General features: G+C 48.3%; 8 protein-coding genes across 8 annotated transcripts; 3 read left to right on the top strand and 5 right to left on the bottom strand.

Moving 5' to 3' along the window:
* Nucleotides 1-656: 656 nt before the first annotated feature.
* On the bottom strand, nucleotides 657-1,280 carry BHQ10_000414 (uncharacterized protein; the record flags this gene model as incomplete). Its single annotated transcript, XM_040876473.1, has 5 exons — nucleotides 657-689; nucleotides 742-836; nucleotides 922-1,009; nucleotides 1,072-1,193; nucleotides 1,268-1,280. 5 exons carry the CDS (start codon nucleotides 1,278-1,280, stop codon nucleotides 657-659), a joined length of 351 nt encoding a protein of 116 aa, XP_040728919.1.
* Nucleotides 1,281-2,005: 725 nt separating this feature from the next.
* Nucleotides 2,006-2,503, top strand: BHQ10_000413 (uncharacterized protein; the record flags this gene model as incomplete). Its single annotated transcript, XM_040876462.1, has 2 exons — nucleotides 2,006-2,105; nucleotides 2,172-2,503. The coding sequence occupies 2 exons, from the start codon at nucleotides 2,006-2,008 to the stop codon at nucleotides 2,501-2,503; spliced, it is 432 nt and encodes a 143-aa protein (XP_040728918.1).
* Nucleotides 2,504-2,768: 265 nt separating this feature from the next.
* Nucleotides 2,769-6,492, bottom strand: BHQ10_000412 (uncharacterized protein; the record flags this gene model as incomplete). Its single annotated transcript, XM_040876451.1, has 4 exons — nucleotides 2,769-3,643; nucleotides 4,470-5,221; nucleotides 5,282-5,547; nucleotides 5,605-6,492. 4 exons carry the CDS (start codon nucleotides 6,490-6,492, stop codon nucleotides 2,769-2,771), a joined length of 2,781 nt encoding a protein of 926 aa, XP_040728917.1.
* A 789-nt stretch (nucleotides 6,493-7,281) lies between these two features.
* On the top strand, nucleotides 7,282-8,707 carry BHQ10_000411 (uncharacterized protein; the record flags this gene model as incomplete). The annotated part of the gene is made up of 4 exons (XM_040876440.1): nucleotides 7,282-7,554; nucleotides 7,606-7,972; nucleotides 8,019-8,218; nucleotides 8,270-8,707. 4 exons carry the CDS (start codon nucleotides 7,282-7,284, stop codon nucleotides 8,705-8,707), a joined length of 1,278 nt encoding a protein of 425 aa, XP_040728916.1.
* Nucleotides 8,708-9,001: 294 nt separating this feature from the next.
* Nucleotides 9,002-11,725, top strand: BHQ10_000410 (uncharacterized protein; the record flags this gene model as incomplete). Its single annotated transcript, XM_040876430.1, has 5 exons — nucleotides 9,002-9,028; nucleotides 9,086-9,437; nucleotides 9,498-10,034; nucleotides 10,240-10,364; nucleotides 10,439-11,725. The coding sequence occupies 5 exons, from the start codon at nucleotides 9,002-9,004 to the stop codon at nucleotides 11,723-11,725; spliced, it is 2,328 nt and encodes a 775-aa protein (XP_040728915.1).
* Nucleotides 11,726-11,942: 217 nt separating this feature from the next.
* Nucleotides 11,943-15,135, bottom strand: BHQ10_000409 (uncharacterized protein; the record flags this gene model as incomplete). The annotated part of the gene is made up of 5 exons (XM_040876418.1): nucleotides 11,943-12,100; nucleotides 12,166-12,264; nucleotides 12,330-12,485; nucleotides 13,523-14,927; nucleotides 15,037-15,135. 5 exons carry the CDS (start codon nucleotides 15,133-15,135, stop codon nucleotides 11,943-11,945), a joined length of 1,917 nt encoding a protein of 638 aa, XP_040728914.1.
* Nucleotides 15,136-17,096: 1,961 nt separating this feature from the next.
* Nucleotides 17,097-18,113, bottom strand: BHQ10_000408 (uncharacterized protein; the record flags this gene model as incomplete). The annotated part of the gene is made up of 1 exon (XM_040876407.1): nucleotides 17,097-18,113. The coding sequence occupies one exon, from the start codon at nucleotides 18,111-18,113 to the stop codon at nucleotides 17,097-17,099; it is 1,017 nt and encodes a 338-aa protein (XP_040728913.1).
* Nucleotides 18,114-18,985: 872 nt separating this feature from the next.
* BHQ10_000407 (uncharacterized protein) lies at nucleotides 18,986-20,749 on the bottom strand (the record flags this gene model as incomplete). Its single annotated transcript, XM_040876396.1, has 1 exon — nucleotides 18,986-20,749. The coding sequence occupies one exon, from the start codon at nucleotides 20,747-20,749 to the stop codon at nucleotides 18,986-18,988; it is 1,764 nt and encodes a 587-aa protein (XP_040728912.1).
* Nucleotides 20,750-23,893: the final 3,144 nt, after the last annotated feature.

Below are 23,893 nucleotides of genomic sequence, written 5' to 3'. Positions count from 1 at the left end.
GGATATCCACAATGTCGTTCGGGCTCAAACGTTTGATCCATTACTACGTAGTATGTAAGTATACTCAGTAACTAGTACAGTAGCAATGCTTACCCACTATCGTAGCCGCTGCAGAAATGTACCTACGTATTATGATATACGTTGCTAGGGGGAAAACTCTGCGGCGCTGTCGTCAAGGCTGCTGGTCGTGCCTTCTTAGTGGCAGTTGCAGTCCCACTTGCTCAGCCTGAGCTCCGCTTATGATGACTAGCTCGAACTGGCACAGAACACATCTTGTCAGTCCGACCGTGATTGGAGGGATCTGTTCTGCGATACTACTAACTGAGTAGAATTTTGGTGTTTTGCACCGTTTGCAAGTTGCCACAGGTGGTCTAGAGTTTATGTTTTGGTCCCTGTTTGATACACTTATCTGTCTCTCCGATAGAGATTTCGTTAGGTTCAACTCTAGTGATCCAATTGATTTGTAAATGCATGCTGTGTGTCGTGTAAAATCTGAACGCCAATAGCTCATGCGGGGTATATAGAAAAACCTTTTCAACGCCGCGCGCTAGTCAAATGTAGAAAAGACTATTCCAATGATCAATCACTTAGCTCTATCAGATGAGAGCGTGTCCAATGTGTATATCTCATATTTTCAACTCATTTGGTCCCTCCGTTTAGTCTCTCCACGTTTTGGCGCAGGTGGTGCACTACAACTGGGTCAGCATGCAAGTCTAAACAGAAGCAGACACCAAAACTCACCCTCAAAAATGTAGTCATCGGTTCATCAGCACTGCGAATCTGTAGTTGGTAGAAATAGGCGTACTCGCCGTTGCAAGTATCTGACGGACATTGGACTACAGAGTAAAAGAACATTAGTAACCCATTTCATGCCTGCGCATTGTCGACATCGAACAATGGACGACGATAAGAGGTTCATACCTGGAAGTTTGTCGGCATTCTTGAACATTTCCTCATCATTGAAGACGACCTCCACCTCCTTTTGCTTCAGCACTTTTTCTTCGACATACTATCCAGCTATTAGCATACTGTCCTGGTACCCGGATACCCGATGAATATGGCCTCGCTTACCAGACGATCGATCACGAACTGATACGGGCAAGTGCGGCATTGGAAGCGGTTAACACCCATTGGGTAGGCCGTCGAAGGGTCGGCTCGAGAGACGGTCAGCGCATTGCTGCAGTGCGGGCAAACTAGCAACAACCAGTCAGCTTCGTTGTACTTTGCAAGATATGAAAGGTGAGCGAAAGCAGCGCATGGGACATACATGTCAGAGGCATATCGACAGAAAGTGTACGTATTGTTCTATCTGTCGAGTAAATGAGGTTCTTGCCGCACGTTAAATGATGCAAAGCTTGACGGCATCAAAAAAAGCCGTGCAGTCCGTATCGGGTTAGCGGTTATTTAAGCTGCGGCATTTTTAGGCGCGGGGAAATTCGACGATAAGACCGGATAATCGGTTCTTCCGACCGACGACATATTGTTTACTGCCTGAGATAGTTACCTGTAAGTGGAGGTAGTTCATTCTTATACCTGCTATGCTGCAAACCCAGACATCCTTTTACTGAATACATCGTCGGTTTAGACTGGATCCGGACCTGTGCGTACCAACCTCCAATCGAGCTTCCGATTCGACCGCAATACAAACGCCTACCCCTCCTTCGCAATTGACATCCTCGCTTCGATCAATATTTTCTCGGAAAGCGTCAAGCTCGGATCTTATTTTTATACATATATTCTTCTGATTGGGAGCGACATTGGCAAGAGAACGCGCTTCTGATCTCGGCAAGTGCATCTTCCCTTGCGTTCCGGCTTGTTATAGATTCGCCTATCCCAGGCAGCAGAGCAATGGCAGACGATGAGGTATACACGCTCCAACTATTGATTGAATTTTTCATACATTCCGCTGATATCTCAATTTGACTAGGGTGCTTCTCCCCGTGAATTGGTCGTCGAGGCTTGTCGGCGTGACCAACAACATCTCATCGAACAAGTTCTCGATACCATGTCCGAAAAATCAAACGAGGAGGTAGCAGAATTCTTCAATAATGTCAAGGACGGAATGGGCAACCATGCTCTCCATATCTGTGCGATGTACGGCAGCTGTAAGTATACAGAAGGGATTTGCTCAAACTCCGTCCAGTCCACTAATTATGCTCTGTCTCACCCAGACGATGTAATGGACGCTCTCTTCGATATCCAGTACTTCGAATGCGACCCCCTTACCCGCATCGACCAAGATACTCCTCTTCATGTAGCAGTCCGCTTCGCCAACGAGAAAGATCCCAACCTCGGCTTAGAGATGATTGAAATGATGTGCGAGGCTGGCTGCGACCCCCGAGTGCGAAACAAACACGGTCAGAAACCGGCAGACCTTGTCTATGGCGATCATAAGGATATCAAATCAGCTCTTCAGAAGGCTGAGTATATCTTGAGTGAGAACATACAGGTTAATGAGGAGGAGGCAGAGGGTGATGCCGGCAGTGCTAGTGATAGCGACTAGATTTCGCAAGATTTGCGCAAATGGAATAGAGAGATGTGCTCTCACGAACATAGAGCGGTTTTCATTATTGATGCAATATTCTTATCATGAACCAGTGCTGAGCATGAGGAGAGGTCTCATATGCGCTGCGCTTCGTGTTATTCTTAGTCTACTCTGTACATATTAAACGAGCAGGGTTTCATGTACCTCATCTGGACTCATTTCAATCCAGCAGCTCTCCCAAAGCTTATCTATGTCGAATCTATTTCAACTGTTGAGAAGTAAATCAGACCCAACCTAGGGCAAGTTTCGTGCGATACTCAGCTACGACCTCAGGAGTCACAGCTGAGCCACCACAAACAACAACCACAACACGACTGTCGTATCCCAACTCCCTCTCTGCAATTGCCTCCCTCAACCTCGCACCCAGCGCAACATCTATCGACACGCCACAAGCCGGCTCGACGAGTATGCGCAACTCATCCGCAAAAGTAACTACCCCCCTGGCCGCTTCGGCATCGGGTACCACCACACTTGTAACTCTGACACCCTCCGGTGGCTCACTTGCATTCTGGAAAGCTTTGGGTGCCACGCATAGCGCACCTAGTGTAGTTGCAATGGATGTGATTGCGTCGAGAGATGACAGCTCTCCATTTTGCAGAGAGTAGGCCAAGGAGTCTGCTCCTTTCGTTTCGACGGCGAGAACATCCACTTTCTTTTCTCTTGGCCCGTCCTTTGGGTGGGACTTATTATAATCACTTAGCCCGCGAACAATACCATTGAATAATCCTCCTCCACCAACGCTGCATACGACAACATCGGCAGGGAACTGAGTGTTGTCCCCATCCTCGCGAGCCGGCAGTTGCTCAGCTAACTCAGATATAATAGTCGAATGTCCTTCCCATATAACCGGATTATCGAAAGGATGCACATATACGTTCTTGACATCGCCAGTCTCCTCCTGCTTCGGGGCATCGATGAAAGTCTCCCGCAGAAAAGTATCGGCTTGAAAMCAGCTAGCTCCATGCTGTAGCACATCGTTTGCGCCAGCGGCTCGCAGTCTATCAATCGTGTGCTGCTTCGTGCTATGGGGTACAACGACTGTACAAGCGCAGCCCAGATCGCGTGCAGCGACTACGGCTGCGAGGCCGGCGTTTCCGCCTGAGGAGCTGTAAAAGTGTAGCTTTTTGTCATTGTTTGATGGGTCAGTTAAGTGAGAGAGGATCAAGTTGCCAATGCCTCTGTGAGTCGTCAGAAATTTCTATCGGATAGAAATCATGGATGGATGCTTGACGAACCTTGACTTGAAACTACCAGAAGGTTGTAAACAGTCTAATTTTAAGAAGATCCGACTATAATATCAAAAGAGTCGGACAGATCAACAAAGTTTCCTTTTAAGGTAATTTTCATAGACAGATCATGCTTACCATCCTGCCGCTTTCGAGAGCGCCGCTGATTCAACCAATGGCGTTTCAATCCATGGTTTTCTTTTTTGTGATTGACTGGGTGGTATCGCGTCCATGGCTTCGTGGGCTAATTTATTTGAGGATAGAAAAACGAGATTTATGAACTGCGGTGGTCTTTTTTATATATCGTGGTTTTCCTTCAGTGCGCCTTTTGACACGATTTTGCGGGCTGCAGTTACATTGGCCGCTGGCGATAACAATTTAGACTTCAACAGAATTCGTACACTCTGATTGGATGGACTATCTAGAACATTTGCTTGGAAATGTGTGATTGGCTTATTAGATATATTTAAATCTAATTTACGGCCCGGGGTTCGGGTGGCAGTTCAGATAATCGAACCTTGTTCCTCCGGTAATTTTCAGCCATGCTTGTACCTATTACTTGCTGCGAACGGTGATCTTGTAAGAGCCTCCCTTCGTAAAAGATATTGTACTCGTATTATCGCTTCCCCACTGTATATTCTTTCCATTCAATGTCACTTTCGACTTTTTCCCGTTGACTGGCGGAAGCACAACGGTACCTTGTGTGTTTTTAGGTACCTTGAACGACAACTCATACGACGACGACGACTTTGTAGACTCTCGAGTCCATGAAGCCTGGAACTGACCCAAGGAAGATGTAAACCCTCCTTCAACAGAGGTCAAATCACCGAATTGTGGAGCCAACTGCCATGTCGATCCAGCGCGACCGGTGAGAGACAAACCAAGAACGTAATTGATCAATGCTGACGTGGGTCCAGCTGACCAGCCATGTGCATGGGAGATATATGAAGCATCGTAATAGTATCCACGGCTGCTGCGGTATTCAAAAGTGGCATTTTGGAGATAGCCTTCGATCACAGTACTCTCTGTTCCATTGGGGTTGTTGATGTACCAGCCCCAAGAACGTCGGATCAAGTCCAGTGCTCTGTCCGGTTGTCCAGCAACGAAGTGGGCTTGAATTTCAAACGATGAAATGAATGGTGAAATATTTTCCGGCAACTCTGGGGCAACGGCTCCGATGGGCGCCCAGTTTTCGGTCAAACGCTGAGAAATGCCTTGTACGCGATCCTCATCGACAAGTCCGAATAGAATCGACATGCTATTGGCATCTTGAGGATGTAAAGTTGTCGCAGTCGCGTTATCCTTGAAAGCACCATACGCACCATCGAAGCAATCGGCATTGACAGCGACTGCCAGATTCTTGGCTCTCTCAGTCCAGTTGCTGGACAGGCCGGTGGTGTCGCCAGCCCAATCGGCAAGCTGTGCTCCTGTGTTAAGGGTGTGGTATAGACTGTGTATACTGTCAGTGATCCTAAGGCAATACAAAGACGGTTCGATGGAAGTTACTTACATCATCTGCGCCTCGGAGTTGTTGAATCCCTGCTGCCACCGGGCCCAATCTCTGGTTCCGGTAACGTTCAACAAGCCGCTGGAACCAACCTTCCCGTAGATATAATCCATAGCGAGCTGGTATTTCGCCCAGTTCAGCTGGAGAAAGTCCGTGTCATTCGTGAAGAGGACGTAGTTATATGTTCCAATCATAGACCACATGTGGTAAGTGTCAGATCCTTTCTGGCTCAGGGGTGGACCTGATTCCGCAAAAGCACCAGTTGAGGCCTAGATAATCGTGAGCACTGATGATTAACATCGGGATTCAACCATAAAGAATCATACCTGAGTGTTGTACATAACCTGCAATCCATTCTTTACACTTTCCAAATCACCGATACTGACAAAAGTTGCAGGAACTGCAATGCCCATGTCTCCCGGCCAAACGGCTCGATCTCTTTTCGCACCATCAACGATGATGGTATCACCAGGTCCAAGAGTAGCATTGTTGTCCCACCCATAGGCCACTGCGGGGATCTGACGACCAGTGTTCACAGGTACCATATTGGTCTGAATAGTGTAGGCGCCACTGTACCATATACGGTTGAGTAGCTCGTCATTACTGTGGAAGTAGCCCTGGTAGGCGCGTAGGTTGGACCATGTCGGAAGGAAGCCTATTTCTAGGGTGATATCATTCACGTCTAGAGTAGCATTGCCTGTGACGAAGACGGTCAAATATCTGAATCCACCGCGTAGCTTGTTGTCAGGGATGGTGTACACGCTCTTTCCGGCTTCGGTGATGTTGTAAGTGAGGTAACCATCTCCCTGCTTGAAAGCACCATTTGAAGAGTCTGAGAACTTTCCAATCCAGTTCTTAGCCTCGCTGAATGCTAGGTTCAGGGCTGAGCCTGCAGCTGATGCTGTGTAATCTACTGAGACAATCCCACCAACTTCAATGCCAAAGTCAAAAACAATTTGGGAGCCGTTTCCTTTCAGGACATTGTGGCCGGAACCCACTTTGAAGTCCGTCCGTGAGTCGGACGTTTCGAGTATACTCTGGGGACGAACTAGACGTGAAGCAGGAGCATATATGTTCTTCTCCCAGGCACCAGGAAAGGAGGTATCAGCAGGACCTGTGCAAGTCGTGTTCCTCCAGCAGCTGCCGGCCTCTGCAGCAGCAGAGAGAGCCAGCGTCCAGACGTGGACGAGGCTAATCTTGCTCAACAAGACCATACCGAGCTTGAAAGGTCAATTCGTTATTCAAATACAAGTAATAGCAAATTCCAACTCCAATTGCCTACACTTCCAAATTCGACGATTCTGTGTGTGGAATCGTTGCTCTTAATATGAAATCCCGGTTAGGGCTTCAATTAAGCTCGCCATAATTAGTGCCGTCTAATATTCGAAGTAATAACCCGAGCAGTGCTCACTAAAATCAAGCTACTGACGCTTGTTAAGCATGTCAGTCTTTAATTCGCGGTCAATATATGTCGCTACCTCAACATTTAGACGGACAGGTTAAATGTGAAGCAGATGCGCCAAGTCATTGGTGGAAATATTGAGGCATCCTGCACTGGGAGACCATGTGCTTCCCCAAACCCTAATGCAGCCGCCACATCCAGAAGGATTCTCATAGGATGCAATCTAACCGTTGGAAATTGTTTCTACGTCAATTAGGAAATTCAAGAAGGCGATCAACCCCGGACTAACCCCGTTCTCTTTCCCCCGCAATTGAACTCATTGGAATCGTGATCGATCACCAATTTCAGCTTCCTATTAAAGTGCTTATTTACCGGCAGGAAGTAGTCGGGTCAATACAGACCGAATTAGATGAAAATGGTTGAATGGTACACTCAGACGGAGAAATTATTGGTCGGGTCAATTTCTTTCAATTACGTCGTTGGTCTCTGTAGTCGAGGAGAAATTATCAATAAATGGGACATAGATGATTGAAACCTGCTGTTGTTGCAAGTCGGATACATCTTTCATACCAATTGCATTGTTGCCTTCCAAGCAAACAAAATGCACTGGCTCAGGAACCTTGTACCTCTTACAATCTGTTCTACAGCTCTTGCGGCTGCAGCTTCCAAGGGAGGAGTATCGCAAAAAGGCAATGTCTGTACAGTAACAGCTCTAGGAGGGAAACGAAACGATGTCCCGAATATCCTGGAGGCGTTCTCTCGTTGCGGAAAGGATGGTACCATCGTCTTTCCAGAGGACCAAAATTACTGGATTGCAACGAGGCTCAATCCTGTTGTGAGTAATGTTGTAATTGACTGGCGCGGTGTATGGACAGTACGTGAAGGCATCCGATTTTGCATAAATCAGGCACTAACTCAACGACAGTTCTCCGATGACCTCGACTACTGGCGCAATCACTCTTATCCCATTACCTTCCAAAACCATCATGCGGGCTTTGTCCTGACTGGAGACCATATTACTATCGAGGGACACGGAACGGGGCAAATCTACGGCAATGGTAATGCTTGGTATAATGTCGAACAAGCTGTCACGCAGCCTGGAAGACCGATGCCTTTCGTCTTTTGGAATGTGTCAGAAGTTCTTGTAGAGGATTTCACTGTCAAGGATCCTCCTCTGTGGTCCTTAAACATCATGAATGGCACAAATATGGTCTTCAACAACATTACATGCAATGCAACTGCCGTGAATGCTCCATATGGTAGCAATTGGGTGCAAAACACGGATGGTTTTGGTATGACCAGCCCGAGTATGACAAAGGACTGAGCTAATGAGAATAGATACCATGGATGCAAACAACATCGAATTAAATGGTTTCACGTATCAGGGTGGAGACGACTGTGTTGCCATCAAACCACGCTCTTACAATGTCCGTGTTTCGAATGTACTCTGTCATGGTGGTAATGGCATTGCCATTGGAAGCCTCGGCCAGTACCTCGAGGATGCTTCGGTCAAGAATGTGGTTATAGACAATGTCAATGTATGTTGAACTGAAGCGACCCCGTTGTAACAGATGCTAACTGTCATACAGATCGTCAGTTATAATAAGGATATGCACAACTCGGCATACATCAAGACATACATGGGCGGCCGAGTGCTACAAAGCTCGTACGAAAGTGCCGGCTTACCAAATGGCGGCGGTTGGGGTACAGTCGAGAACATCCTCTTCTCGAATTTCAATATTCRGGGAGCCRGCGCTGGTCCCGCCATGACTCAAGATTCTGGAGACAATGGCACTTTCAAAGGGACCAGTCTCATGGCCATCTCGAATATTGCCTTTGTCAACTTTACAGGATACTTGAACGGAGCCTCACACTCCGCCTCGGTTTCTTGCTCCAATGTCCATCCATGCTATAACATTGACTTCCAGAACGTCGAACTTCTCCCCTCCCAGAACGCGACGGCATACGGCAATGGTACCTGCTCATACACCGAGTCGGGTGGTGTCCATGGCCTTGTCGGGTGTTAATGTGTATAGATTTTGACGTAGAGATATTCAATAGATAATCAATTTTCTCTTCCCAGTGAGAGAATGAGCCTGATGCAAGTTGAGACAGTTATTGTAATGTGAGTGGAAGCTAATCGGAATTTAAGCCTTTGAGGAAAGCGGCTTGCCCCACCAAGTTCAAGCTTCTAATTTACGCGTCCCGCGCGTCTTCGATATCTATCTTCCTCCTACATCCATATTTTGAACATTTTTCGGCGCAAGAGGCTAGGATCAAACGTTAAAAACACCGTACTCTCAACGCTAGATACTGCAATCATGCCTCCTGGACGCAAACGTCGTGCTGTACGTGCTCATGACAGATGATCCGTCGCGACTCATTTGCATCTAACATTCGTGCAGCACCCGGAGCAACAAAATAACGCAAACTCAGACGATGAAGGACGCCCTACACAGAGACGACGTCAATCTCAAGATAATGTGTCTGCCTCTGACGCTAGCGAAGACGAGGGCCATCGCGCGCCCAGCAGTACAGATGTCATGGTGAAAAAGATGGTGCGACTGGCACTCTCCAGCGAGTACGCACGATTACCGATTCGACGAACCGAGATCAGCGCAAAAATTTTGGGCGAACAGGGCGCAAGGCAGTTCAAGTTGGTGTTTGACGAGGCTCAGAAGGTTTTGCGACATCGGTTTGGCATGCAAATGATTGAATTACCGGCAAAGGAGAAAGTGACCATCACTCAGCGCAGGGGTAAGCATATACTTACTCGTATGACAGATGTCTAGATTGACAACTGACTGTGTACTCCAGCGGCGCAACGTGTTGAAAAGCCATCTACGGCCTCCAAGTCGTGGATGGTAATGAGCACCTTACCTCCCTCGTTCCGGACACCAGAGATTTTACCTCCATCAAAAGCGCCTACTTCCTTCCTCGATAGTACCTATACAGCACTCTACACTTTCATTATATCCGTTATCACTCTGTCAGGCGGCTCCATACTCGAACAAAGACTGGATAGATACCTAAAAAGAACCAGTATTGAACAATATACGCCCATCGACCGCACAGATCGCTTACTACAGCGGCTCTGTAAGGAAGGCTATCTGGTCCGTAACAGGGAGATGGATGGCGGAGAGGAGGTCATAGAGTACATGGTCGGGCCTAGAGGAAAGATTGAAGTTGGTGAAAGTGGAGTGTCTGGGCTAGTCAGAAAGGTTTATGGACGGGATGCTCCTGCTGAGGGGGAAGCGATCGATGAATTTGAGGCAAGATTGGCTCGCAGCGTGGGCGTGAAGCGCACAGCTCAAGTGACAGAGGCAGCTAGTACAACTGTTGCCGAGGAAAGTGGTGCGAATAACAGGCGGAGTCGAAGGAGCACAAGGGGTCGGGATGATGGCGATGGAGATTATCGAGGATAAGATTTGAGACTGGCTAAACTGTTATATGATACCCCAATGAATTGTTGCTTAACTACGTAAATACATGAATTGCGCAAACATTCAAGGGACGAATTCTAATTACTGCTTCAATCTCCCCTGATATCTTTAATTAGTTAAATATTCCTGCAACAAAAGAAGGGGTTCCTGGATGATCGTGACGAATCACGTGATGTCCACTGATCTTCGGCGTGTCGTCATCTTCCGAGTGAAAGCATCAAGTGAGGAACAAATGATCAAGGTGAGCAAAAGAGCAAGTTCCCAAAATAAGCCAGAATGCTGCCACCAACTGCCTGTCGACAATGCCTACGCCAGGTGCAGGTACGTCCGCGCCTGATTCAACGGACAGCAAATCGAGCATCGCGTCAAGTGTCCACCGGTCCCAACTTGCGCGCCTCAAGTAAACCAGTCGGAGAAGTTAACCCCCTTCGATCATCCGCACGAAAGCCCAATCAAGCCCAACCTGAAGCTGCCATCGCGCACTACAGACGCCGCATGGCGCTCTCCGCCGCCGGTATCGTCCTATGCGGTGCAACGATGTACGGGATGGTCAAGAGCAATTCTTTCGGATTACCGGAGGACGCAGCAAAAAAAGAAGGGGAACCAAATCCAAACAATCTGAACAATGGCAATATCAAGCTTGATGGACCGTCTGAATTCCCCAGCAGCCCATCCGTGATCCGTATCCAAGGTCAAGACGGCGCCGAGCAGGTCGAGACGGGAAATAGCTCCGTGCCACTATTTCCGACAACCATCAGACTTCCCAAGTCTATGAGCGATACACGATTAACCCCCGGTCAAGATTTGCCTATCGCGCCTGAATCCGAAGAGGAATATCAATTGCTCGGATTCGGTATACGGTCTGTCTCGTTCCTGTCAATCCAGGTATATGTTGTCGGCGTGTATGTGGCCAAGTCAGATATCGGAACCCTTCAGCGACGATTGGTGCACACCGGAGTACAGGCTCCCGCTATTGGGGCTGATCAGCCTGGCACCGTGGGTGCGGCGGCTGCTGCAACGTCTCTTGTATCTACGGAACGAGATGCATTGAAGAAGCTCTTGCTTGACCCGGAACTTGGCGAGGCGGCATGGACATCGATACTGAAGGAGGGTAACATCCGCACTGCGATCCGTATTGTGCCGACACGCAATACAGATTTCATGCATTTGCGTGATGCCTGGGTGCGACATATGACGAACCGCGCACAGAAAGAATCAGCCAGAATTAAGGAGCTCGCAAAAACAAAGGGCGATCAGCCTGTGCCTTTGCGCAGCGAATTCGATGACGAGACTTTTGGCCAGTCAGTCAGCGAATTTAAGACCCTGCTCGGCGGCGGATCTCGCAAGAACATCCCCAAAGGACAGGTTCTTCTATTGTTGCGTGATCAACAGGGTGCTCTCGATGCGCTTTTCCAGCGGGATCCCAAGGAGCCTATCCAGTGGCTTGGTCGGGTTGCTGATGAGAGGGTCAGTCGTTGCGTATGGTTAAATTATCTTGCAGGCAAGCAGGTTGCGAGCGAGCCTGCGAGACAGAGTATCGTGGAAGGCACCATGGGGATTGTGGAGAGACCTGTTGGGACCGTCACACAGAAGGTTATCTGATCACTCCCGTTGCGACGAATCTCTCCACTTCGCCTGCTTTAGCTACGGTTACGAAGTTGTAAGATAGGATGAAAATTATGTATATATGTAATCAGGGCTCTCAAATATCAATTGCCAATATCAACTAGATCATATTCGCATTCGATCTCTCGACTAATTAAACATGATAAGATACTTGGGAGACGAAGATCGACGTAGTATGTATGAACAACTCATTTTACAAAGCACCAGCATCCTTCAGCAACTGAGGTAGCTCGTTCTTGCGAGCCTGGAGGTCGGAATTTCCTCCAATGTGCTCCTTGTTGATGAAGATGTTGGGAACGGAGCGTTGGCTGGTGATTTCTTCGAGAGCGTCTTGAATAGCGGCGCCGTCGTCTATAGTAACGAGAATTAGTTTCGACTTTCCTGCCCCTGAAGATGTGTGTCGTGGAATGACTTACCGACTTGATCCAACTCAAGAACGTAGTAAGGCGCACCGAGACCGGTCAAAAGCGACTTTGTTGACTTGCAGTACGGGCAATAGGACTTCGAAAACACGACTTCACAACAAGGCCAGTCAGCGACACACTCAATGCAGCGATATAACGAGAGACAGTAAACGTACCAACTTTGTTCTCATCAATGATGCTCTGAGCCTTGATCTTGGCAGCAGACATGGTACCGGGAGATATAGGGCGAGCGGCTAAGCTGCCGAAAAGTCTGGAGAAAAGGGCTGAAATGGTGGGCTGAATAGATTTGATAGAAGGACTAATGCGGCGTCCTGTACACAGTGGTAATGTTAGTCGTAGTGCGACTGTGTTTATCGAGGAAAGTTGATGTATAGAAATGAGGGGAACTTGAGGGAGGGGTGGGTTATATATATCTGCACTTTGTTGCGATCGGGAGGACGGGGGGAACTCTTTCTCGTACCTTCTTCGTGCTATGTATGCTTGCTTGATAATGTGAAGAAATAGAAGATGATGATGACAGGAATCGCGACGGAAAGTTGACAATTTGTCAGGATAAAGTCGCAATCTAGAATTAGTCAGATAATGACGAAGATGGCGAGTCTGGATTGTCGGTTGCCTTGATGACTAAGTAGATGCAAATCTTTCATTTGATTGGCTGATCTAAAATACGATCTATGAAAATCGTMATGTTCCATGCTTGTATGTGTATCTGTTTTAATCAACAGTGCCTACGGAACTACCTACCTAGATCGACAGAGAAAGTAATGTAAAATGATGGCTTAAGTTAGTGCTCAAGTAGCAGACCTAACAATTTGGGAGCAATGCAGACTTGTCCTCACGTGGACAAGATCGAGAACATATCAAAGCCGAAGAGAAAGATACAACAAACAGAGGAACACTGTAGACGCCGGAAAAACAACCGGATAGAACATAACTTTGGCAATATTTGTATTTGAAATAACAGAGTCGCTAAGAGAGAGAGAGAGAGAGAGAGAGAGAGAGAGAGAGAGAGAGAGAAACAGAGCGATCAATTGGAAAAGGATTAAGAAAACAGCTTCAAATAAACAACATCTGTGCAGGGAGAGCACCTTGGCCCAAAAAATAACAATATAATAGTAATTCAGAGTGGATTCGTAGAGAACCCTGGGTATTTGAACTCAAAGGAAGGAAAGAAGTTATCAAAAGTAGAAAGCAACGGCTAAAAAATAATGGTTTCACATCACAATACAACACCCGCAACCCTTTTCCACCTTCTCATCTTCCTGCGGCGAAGGTGGCAAGTTCTGTTGCACTCTCTGGGGTGTTGGCAACGCAATTTGTGGCGCTGTTTGTACTTTTGGCATAGTACTATAGTTGGTTCCGCTTGTTCCCGGACGTGTAGGTTCAGGGCTCCTTGGAGGTTGAAGAGGCCACGGAGATCCTGAATCTGCTGCAAGATTGTCCCCATCGGTAGTCGCAGCTTCATTTTTCATCTCTGTAGTAGGCACTGACACTGGCTCATCTGGACGGACAGCCAATGGCGCGAATTCACGGTCATAGGCTGTCGGGGTCTTGCCCTCTTTCTCCCATTGCTCTTGTTGCATTTTCTTTGCATGCGTTGGTAGCATTTGTTGATCGGGCGGTAAACGAGGATCCGGTTTGTACATAGTAGCCAACCAAGGTGGATCACCTTCAGGACGGTTTGCAGATGTCGATGGACGATTATCTCCAGATCGCGTAACAGGTCGGTCTTTTGTGCTACTTCCAGAAGTGGCTCTCGGTTTGACTGAGGCCGAGGGTTTGCGATTATTGGGCGGAGCGGACGACTTTCGAGCGGTAGAGGTGCCTTTGGTAGGCGCTTTCTTCGTAGGAGACGACTGCACTTGCGAAAGCATCCCGCCGCGACTGTTGGGCCGGCTAGTGGATAGTGGAGGCGTCGTACTATAGCCTGGCTCGGGAGAGGCTTCAGGGGTGTCAATTACTGCTGATTCACTGGCTCTGCGACTCGGGATATGGGATACGCCATCTTCATCTCCACTGCTTACGGTGCGAGTGCGAATGCGCTGATTGGAGGACTCACGATCATTTGAATCCGAGGCCTGATGAGGGCTAGAAGCTAAAACGGGGATTCGTGAAGAACTCTTCTTCAGGGCCGGGCTTTTGTAGAATTTTGATGACGCATCGTCGTTTCCTTCAAAAGATGACGCAGCAATTTCCTCAGGTCGTCGTAAATCCCAATTCACCCTTTCGCTTTCGATTTCTTGCTCATCGGAGTCTTCGAATGGTATTGGTGATTCTAGTTGTTGTCTCTGTAAACCAGGCCAGGATTCTGTCTGCTCTGGAGGTGTGGCAACGGTTCCGTTCAGACTCTGTGTATCGTGGCTACGACCACGCATGCTGCTTGATTTACTGCCCGTACGCACCTGCCGTTGAATGCGCATGGCCGCTTGTTGTAGCTCCTGGCTCTCTATCCGTGCCAACTTATCTCGGTGGATCCAGTTGTCGTCGTTCGGTGGACCGTCGGTGTCCACGGATGCCTTACCAGGCTGGTCACCCTTCCAAACATGGCCATTACTGTAAGAGTCCGCCATTTCTTTAGTCATGGGTCCAATTTCACGTCCATAAGTGTCATGTGCGTTACTTCCCCGCCTTGAGCCGGTTTGCGATGAGGTGCGAGAACGAGGATTGCCATTCGGTGTCCGGTGACGATAATTGGGTTTATTGTAGAGAGAACTGGATTCATTAGACGTACGTTTCGGCGTTATAGTGTCGGCCTGCAGACGCGGTGGTTAGCAGTTGTCTTGATTGAAAGTGGTGCTTTGAACGAGAGGAATCAAAGACTGGGTTCAATGCAGCTTTCAAGAATGGCAGAGAACCACTCACCTCTGATCCTAACGGAACAGCTAGGTCCCATGCCGTGGTGAGATTTGGAGGGGATGTCAAAGCATCTGTGGAGGATATAGCAGTGGCAGTACCAGCCATCCCAACAAAATAGAGGATTTCCCCTAATATATCCTCTGAAACCTGACAGACTGCACCCCCTTTCTGATGAAGTCTGCAAGTGCGAAATTGGGATTTCTTTTTCGTCTATTTTCTAGCTGTCGACCTTCTCATCAACACATAGCACCTAGTGAGTCGGTGGTTGGTAAAAGACTTGGATAGTACTTGGTCTTGCCCCACCAACCCCTAAACGCTATTCAAGATACCTTAAAACGAGTTCCAAGGTGACGACTTCCAGCCAGGGCACAAAGACATCAGGCAAAGCGATGTTACTAGTACCCTGGATACTGTGTATCACACCGCTGCCTGAGTGTCTAGACGCAGCTAGATGTCCTCCACGGATTGAATACTGGTACAATCGTCCTCGTGTTTTGCAAAAGAAATAGGCCGCGGGAGGTGGAGACAACCGAACCAAGCCTTTTCTCGGTTCTGGTTCGGGAAGGGATAGTTGTTGATCTCTCCAACTGTTTATTTTGTTGCTCGTTTATATCATTCGATATTGTTGTTCTGAAACGGTCGCAGTGTGAATGGCAATTGTGATGGACTAAGTGGTGTCGACGGTTGAGAGCGGAAGTGACAGATGTGACCAGAAGCCGCAGTCGATCTCTTGAACTGGGGTCACAATGACATTTTTGACCAGAAGTATATCTCGCAAGAATCTTCGGCCGAGTTAAAAAGATGATTTATTCGAAATTGGGGATGTTGCAAGTCGCAATTGCTCGGACAATTTGCTGAGTAAAGTCGGAGGAGATGAATAATCGACAAAGGAGAGGTATGACAAGAGAAGGAAATGAAACCGAATGAGGGGACTTTCGCGCTTGAGTCGAAGAGGAGTGAATAATAAATAACGTGCTGTATTTGTCGTGAGGCGACAGCAACAAAGACAAAAGATGCAAGGCGCAGGGCAAGAGCTGCAAGACAATGAGACAGGTCAGGAGGTGATTAGTTGAGACAGGTGAACGTTATTACGTGAGGTCCAATACCCGCAGATTGATGGGAGTGATATATCAGAAAACAAAAAAGATGGAATGAGTAAGCAGGCGGGGTGGGCAAGAAGAGAAGAGAATGCTTCATTAGAGTTGAAAAGCAGCGAGCTGTTTTTGCAATTGCACGCGCAGGTTTGGGGAGGAAGTTTGTCGAGACTGACCGAGAGAAAGAAGCTTAGAAAGAGCCGGCTCGAACTGGCTGCGGGACAGGGAGAAAGAGCGGCGTACCATACAGTACGATACGGTACCTGGTTACCATCTCTGATTTTGCTGCTACGTAATATCATTATACGGGGCACTGACAGTGTCTGTGCTGCTAACTACATGTATCTTGACTATAGCACACTTACACCTTCCTCTTTCTCATCTCGGTTTCTGTTGATTTTCACTCCTTGTTTTGTTCCAACGAGTTGCAAGATTTGACTGGACTTGGGCTAGAACTGGTGATTAAGGCAATTTGTAGATTAATCTCATTTGACTGGCTGGCTGCTCGTGGCTGGAGCTTAGCTTTGTTCCAATATGGACTAATGCCCCTTAACTAGTGACTTAGTAGGTAATAGTCCGTATCACGGGGTACACTTTAATTCGCGACGGGCTTAGTCTGTAACGAAGACGCTGTGGCCCAGATCAATACAATTACAATCGTGTGCGTTGTTTGTTAGGGGATTCACTCATGTAGATACGACAGTGGATAAGCCAATGGATGAGCGGGTGACGAGAGTCCTCCTTTTGATTTCCTCCCCAGCAATGGTAATGATCGCCTTTTCTATGCCAAGGAATAAACGATGAGAGCATAATATATCCAGAAAAGAGAACCCGAGATAGTCACAACAAGAATGGCATGACCCTTCCCATCTCAAAAGACCAAAGCAATAAACTCGACTGTTCCAGAAAGTGTCTAATTTCCCCTGCTCAAATGTGATCATGACATCGAAAATAAAAAAGAAAGACATGCAATTATGAGCTCTGAGGTGCAAGCGCATCTAGCTTGTTTAACAGCCCCTGTGCCTCTTTTATCAGCGCTCGACGAGCCGGTCGAGCATCCTCGGAATCGATACTGTCCGCTTTGAGAATGACTTGAGACAAGATCGTTTCGTTGAGGAGTTTATGTTCATAGCTGCGCGCCTTAGGATCCGTAGGTGGATACGAAAAGTGCTTTTCACACAACGGTGCCAGCTCTGTGCGTAGATATCGAAGTAGCGCATCTACTCTTTCGTTCGGGGTGGCGAATTGCTGTAGACTTGGGGCTGGCGGGGGCGCCGCCGAGGAACGCCCAGCTGATGAAGGGCGTATATCTGACGGGGGAGCGAGATTATCCTTTGAGGGCGGCGGTCTGGTCTCAGCAATTGTCGGTTCGGGTGCGAGATGCTGCTGCTTCTTCTTTCCCTTCTTGTTGCCCTTCTTCTTTTTACCCCCGCCACCCGACGGCGGGCTTTGATTGCTACGGCTATCCAGGCTCAAAGCTTCGCTCCGACTCCCTCCTTCGCTGCCGGAAAAACTGCTGTTACTTTCACCGGGCCGTACCTCGGACACGACGCACATGACTTCCGAGTTTTGTCGGAGACCTTCGTCCTTGCATGGTTTTGCATCATCTCGTAACAATTTACCCTTGTAGAGTATTCTGATTCGTTTCACATCGGCTGTTCCTGTCTTCTCGGCTGCGAGACGTCGAATCTCTCCAATAGTGAGATCGCCGTCGTCAATAGCAAATGGTGTGAAATGTAGAGGATAAGTCACCCCTCGATGTTTGAGTAGTAAAATATCCGGCGACTCGTCTTCTAAACGATTAGCGTCCCTTCGTACTACTCGTCGTCCGTCATGGTGAGATTGTTGATAAGATCGAGGAGGTTCAACGATATCGTCACTCGTTAGATACGAGTAATCACTGTCGCTCACTTGGGGCGGTGCAGCTGGCACATCATGACCGTAAGATGACGCGCGCCGAAAAAATCCAAAGGTGTCCCGCCAACTCATTGCGACGATTGTGATAATTCCAACGATGGCCGTTAAGGAGAGTGCGGCGATCGTGAGCGGGGAGGTAGGATTTGCGAGTAGATTGTCGATAAACAAAGACAAGCTGTCTTTTCCTCCGCTTGTTGTTCCGAGGGATGAAGAAGATCCTTGGGTTAAAGAAGACAGTCGACGAATGACCTGCTGCGGGTACGAGATTGAAGCCTCACCCAGGGAGGACAGAGTCACGGGCCAGTCCGGCAGCAGAGTCATGGAAGCCTCTGCACCGTCGTCGTACAAGGTGAGAAGGAAAGAAAATAGTGTAAGAGGAAAGCGGGGTGTGAAGAAAGAAGGATGCGAAAAAGAAGAAGAGGCGGGGRGAGGAATCGTGAGCTGAAAGATGTCTTGGGAGCGAATGACATGACAGGCAGAAGTTCTGGCCCGGTGGCGTCTCGCGGCAAGCTCAAAGCGGGCGGAAAGTTAAGCGCGATAGGTCGACCCACAGATACAAGAGTGTGTGGACGTTGATGGTCAGAACGAGAACCCTCCATATTTTTTCTTGAGGGAACGTATGTACGTACGTACATGATAGGTTATGATACATTCTCAGCTAGCTGATCAATGTCCACATGGCTGCTTGGTCAAGTGGGGTTAATAGGACGCCTGAATTAAGCATACTGTTACATACTTAAGTACCTGCCTGGAACCAGGCAGACACGTAGCACAATCGTATCCAGCAAGTCTGACTTGCGCTGAGGAATTATGTACTCTAATAACCTATTCTACAGTCGGGTAAGCATCGCACATTAATATGTATATGTACAAAAACCAGCGAGGAAAAGAAAGCGACAACGCCTTTCGCCATGCCATTGCAAATCAAGCCGTTATCGAGCGACTCACAGCCGCACATGTCCGTCTGAGGACCGTTGTCCAAATAAACCTCCAAATATCTTGTTACCTCCCTGGCTAGAGCCATTGTTGGCACCCGAGTCTGCCCGATCCGAATTTAGCCATTTCGGCGTGCTGATATTTGGGAAGCCGCCTTGTAACCATCGTGGGGTGGATGCCGTGTCGATAGTGTTTCGGACGCGGTGCGCGAATGATTGGAAGATGTTGTCTTCTTCGGCAACGCCGTCATCAATGACAGTAGCGGGAGTGATCGCATTTGCTGACGATGATGACCCAATTAATGGAACCCGAGACGAGGTTTTTGGTACGCTTGATGAAGAGGACCATCCGGGTTGTGGAGAAGCTGCGCGCGAAATGTTGAGTGAGGTGGAAGAGGAGGAAGAAGCGAGACCGGCAGCGCGCCCAGCGTCAACAGATCTCGAAGCCAAGCCTAGAGATCCTAGACCAACCAGTTCGCGCTCGATTAAAGCACGTCCTTCACGCCAGCCTCCCGTCCCAAAACCGCCAGGGTCCGCTTCGGGATCTTCTTCGTCATCTACAAAACCGAATCCGAAAACCTTTTTGATCCGACCATACAAGTTGAACATAGTGGCACAGACTGGAATAAGTAGGAAGACTGGGAAGTAATCAAAGCCTTTGCCCAAAGGTGTGAGATTGATGTATTGCCCGAGAAATTGGTAGAACGTTGTATCATGGCGTAGCTCGCTGGGTAAAAATGTAAGGAAATTATATGCCAGTGGAACGGTCAACTTTGCGACCTGTCCCGCATACCAGCAGGCACTCTCACCATACGTGTTGCGTCGTACTAGGGCTCGGTTACCCCAGACCTGAGCATCATTGACGCCTTTGAGGGCAGCAGTACACATGTACAATAGCCACATGGAGGCTATCAACTGGCCTCCCAATCCAACCTGGGCTTTGTCCGAATTTGGTACCAAGCTTAGGCTGATAAGGCACAGTTTCGGGGCCAGTGCCTTGACAACCTCAGACCAGACGACACAGAAAGAGGCGGCGGCAAAGACCGCTCCCAGGACAAGCCTTAGGCCTGGAAGTACACGCACATATATAACATATCGCATATACGGGGTAACAAGTCCAATCCTACGCGAGGAGGACCCAGCCTCAGAGCCACCCACAGGACCGAAATCAAGCTTCTTTGACGCTGTAGAGTTTAGAATTGTCTGATAATCGGCGGCTAAGCGGACGAGGCGGTCCCATTCGTCGACAAACCGCGCCTTCTGGTGCCGTGCACGCTGTAGTCGTCGCGATAAACCTGCCAAGTATCGTTCTGTGATAACCGCCGGAATCACGGTAGGTTCCGCAAGCGAGTGGAGAGCTGCGGGACGCGAGTCTGGTATATTTGTATAGTCGGCAAGTTCTTCAATCCAATCCTCGAACATGCGTGCCGTGCCAGTCTTTCTCTTCTGTAGCTGGGCCACTTGGGCCTCGACTTCCTCTAGTTCGGCTACAGCATCAGTCAGACGGTCATGGATTTTAGGGGCGTGTGCCTGAATCCTTCGTAGAGCCTCGGCATTGTTGGCTTTTCGAAAAAAAGATCGAGGAATGGAGACAAGACCATGACCCATCAAGTAAATAGCCAGAACTAAACCCCACACGTAAGCGAGTGCCATGACCAGCGATTTGATGGAAGTGAAATCGAATCCGTTCTGGATGGAAATATAGATCAGACCGACGATGCCGCAGCAGAGAACAGTGAGTTGGTATCGAGCATTAGAGCGCAAAGAGTACATCAGCCGGCTTTTTGGGTCACGATACCCCGAGTCGACGAAATCAGCTAATAGAGGCAGAATAAGCCTGTTTCGGAAAAGACGGAACTTGTCAGTATTTTTTTTGCAGGAAGTAACAGGAGACAAACCAGGTCAAGCAGAAGATCAACCAGTACGTTATACGCCATAGTACCAAGACGGCGTGACTCGGTAGCCAGACTCCATTTGTGCCTTGTCCCTTCTCTCGTGAGCTTGATGTCAAATCTACCGGAACGAGAAGGACGACGCTGGCGGGAAGAACCAAAGCCAGAAAGACCGGGACAGTTATATATGCGGGGGTTGCGCGAAGTGTCAAGAAACGTCGTAGTAATAATAGCGCGAGCAAACAAATAGTGACAAAGGAAAGAGAGAGAAAGACTGTTGAGCCGATAGGGGTTGCGGATGACGTTGCCATGGTGGCATACGCCGACTCAAGAGATACCATGTCTATTTATTCGGTGGGAAAGTAACAACGCAAACTTTATTCATGTTGAAAATGACCGAGCGAGGATTCGAAGTCCTGGAAAGCGGCAAAATGCTGGATATCGAAATTGAGGAGAGGAGTTGTTGATGGAGGAATGGAAGATAAAGGCTGCCAAGGAAGCGATGGATATCGATCTACAATAATCACGTGATGGGCCTGTCTCCCGGGATAAGAATCATACATAGTAAGTTATCGCGGCTGACAAGAGATCGATCGTTCCACAGTCTCCATGGAGTGCGGATACGTAACAGTCCTTACTAACTAGGCACTCCGAAAGTCAGATACCCAGTGGATACTAAGTAGTTCGGCTAACTGAAGACTTTTTTAAATTTGCATCTTAAAACCCCGAAAGTCAAACCATCCGCATATACTTATACTTGTCTCGTATTGGCTGTTGTTCAACCTCTCGATTATTGCTCGAGACATGGAAGTACAATAACCCGGCTATAATGAACAAATATCATCATGTTGATATCATTTTACAGCTATTATTCATGAGTCCGTATGAAATTCATATAAATATGGAGAGTGCTGTGGCTCATTATCCTCGATCCAGGTACATAGTCAGATTGATCAGCACCGTCCTCGACGTATGGAATCTTGCTGGTGATACCACCACCACACCTAGTTCCATCCTCACTCATCTCATTCCGTAGAAGAACAAATAGCCAGGAACGTAAGCCAATGCGCCGATCGGTATCTACATGCAAACAACTAATCCTAGCCGTTTCCGGGTGTCTGTTGCCGAGCTTGACCTGGCCAGCGCAAAGAACTCAATCTTTCCCTGGGATGGGTATTGTCAAACAATGATACATAGTTATCGCAATACCATGGCTCCAACCGATGAACAGACCGGGCGTTTCAACGTCTGCGCATAAACGTATCGTAATGCTGGACAAGAAGGAGGTGCACGTCGATGTCTGGTTGGGCCGGGGGGGGGGCGCTAGGAGCCAGTTGACCCTGGACGCTAGCTCTCTTTCTGGTGCTCTAGTGGCGGAACTAGCGATACGGAGTAATAATTCCTATGCCTGTGTACTGCCTACCTCGTACACTTACTCCGTACTTTTCACTTCATTCACTCATTTGTCAATGACTCGATACATCTTGCGACTATTTTTTTTTTTTTTAATTCCTCCCCCATTAACCAAGATATTTACCATGTGAAAGCACAGGACAACGACACAAGTTCTTATGCCGAGAAGAAAGTGGGCAGAGGCTGAGCTAGTGTGGGTTCCAAACGGTCTGGAATGGGACCGCTCAGTGGCTGTCATGCCAATCAGGCTAACTTAGCACTGGCGCTTGTACAATCTGTGGGCCGAGTTTAATCAGTTTCCATCCTATGATTCCACTTCCATTACGCTGTCAACGTTGAGTGTATTGGTCTTGATGCGCAATAGACTTGGCTGCAAGATGGAAGTATACAATTGCCGGGATCATAGAGACTGTCAGAAAATGTCGCATTGGTTGAACAGCCAGACTGGCACGGGATGGTCTGAGACTCTGGCGGATGCCGGTACTCTTACAGTAGTTAGCTGTTGATCATCGCCGCCATGGGTCGGGGTTACACGACATCGCTGTTTAACTTCCCTCTCGTCGCTATTTCTTTCCGCTCCCTTCTAAAAATCGCTTTCCCTGTTGCTCAGTGAAGACTACGATAGTATATACCTCCCGTAGGTTCTCCTCATTGACCAGGCCGACCGAGCGTACGGGCCGAGGCCGGTCTCGTAGTATGCGATTGGGATCGTGCTTTCTGGAAACTGGGGGACTAGGCAGTAGAGATGTGATTTTATTAACTGTTAAAGGATACGGTTTAAGCCAAGGCACTTTTGCTGTTCTGGCCTACATACGTACCTAGTACATAGCCCGAATACGAAAACAGCAGACCGGGTTGTCTTCTTGCTCACGGAACCTCGTGACATGCTGTATTTTCGACGCTTCACGTGCAGCCTGGTATGACAAACAAGGACTTGAAGACAGCAATATAGTCATAAACAGTACAGCCACCGACAAACACCCGTTTTCTTTTCTGTTTGTCCCCAACAAGCTGTTTGTTGTTGCAGGGACAGTAATTTACAGGCTTAATACAGGCAAGCGCCCTAAGGCACTAGCTACCGGACCCGCCCTGTCCCCCTGTTGGCGGCCTATCACACACGCTGCCACGCCTTCCTCTGTCTGATTGCCCTTGCCCAACCTTACGCTCCTGCCCTCAGCACTAAGCCTGACTCGGGCCCCAAAAAGAATCACCACCAACTCATTCCTTCGTTCACTCATCCATCCTCACCTGCCCTCGCTCTCATTCGCACCCCCCTCCATTGTCTTCTGCTCTCACGCCCCGTTCTTCGCATTTGACTTTCCGTCTACAATGCGATCTCGACTGCGCGAGAGTTTCTGGTCGACTTAACTCTGACACTAACTCCACCACGGCCCCCGGATCCCAGACGACGATCAGTACGATTGTTTTTCCCCTGCCAAACCCGATCGCTACAGCACGACCACGACGACACAAAGCCTCAACGCCAACCGTGCTCGACACCAAATCTTACTTTGCCACCCACACAGCGCTTTCTTCGGAAGACTCGAACAACTACTTGTCCTTATTTTTTCGACCATATTCCAGCGAATGGTGCTGACGTCAGCTATTAGAC

The sequence above is a fragment of the Talaromyces amestolkiae genome (assembly GCF_001896365.1).
Source record: "Talaromyces amestolkiae strain CIB chromosome Unknown scaffold1.1, whole genome shotgun sequence".
NCBI lineage: Eukaryota > Fungi > Ascomycota > Eurotiomycetes > Eurotiales > Trichocomaceae > Talaromyces > Talaromyces amestolkiae.
Note: the sequence above shows the minus strand (reverse complement) of the source record. Positions and strands in the feature narration are given on the sequence as shown.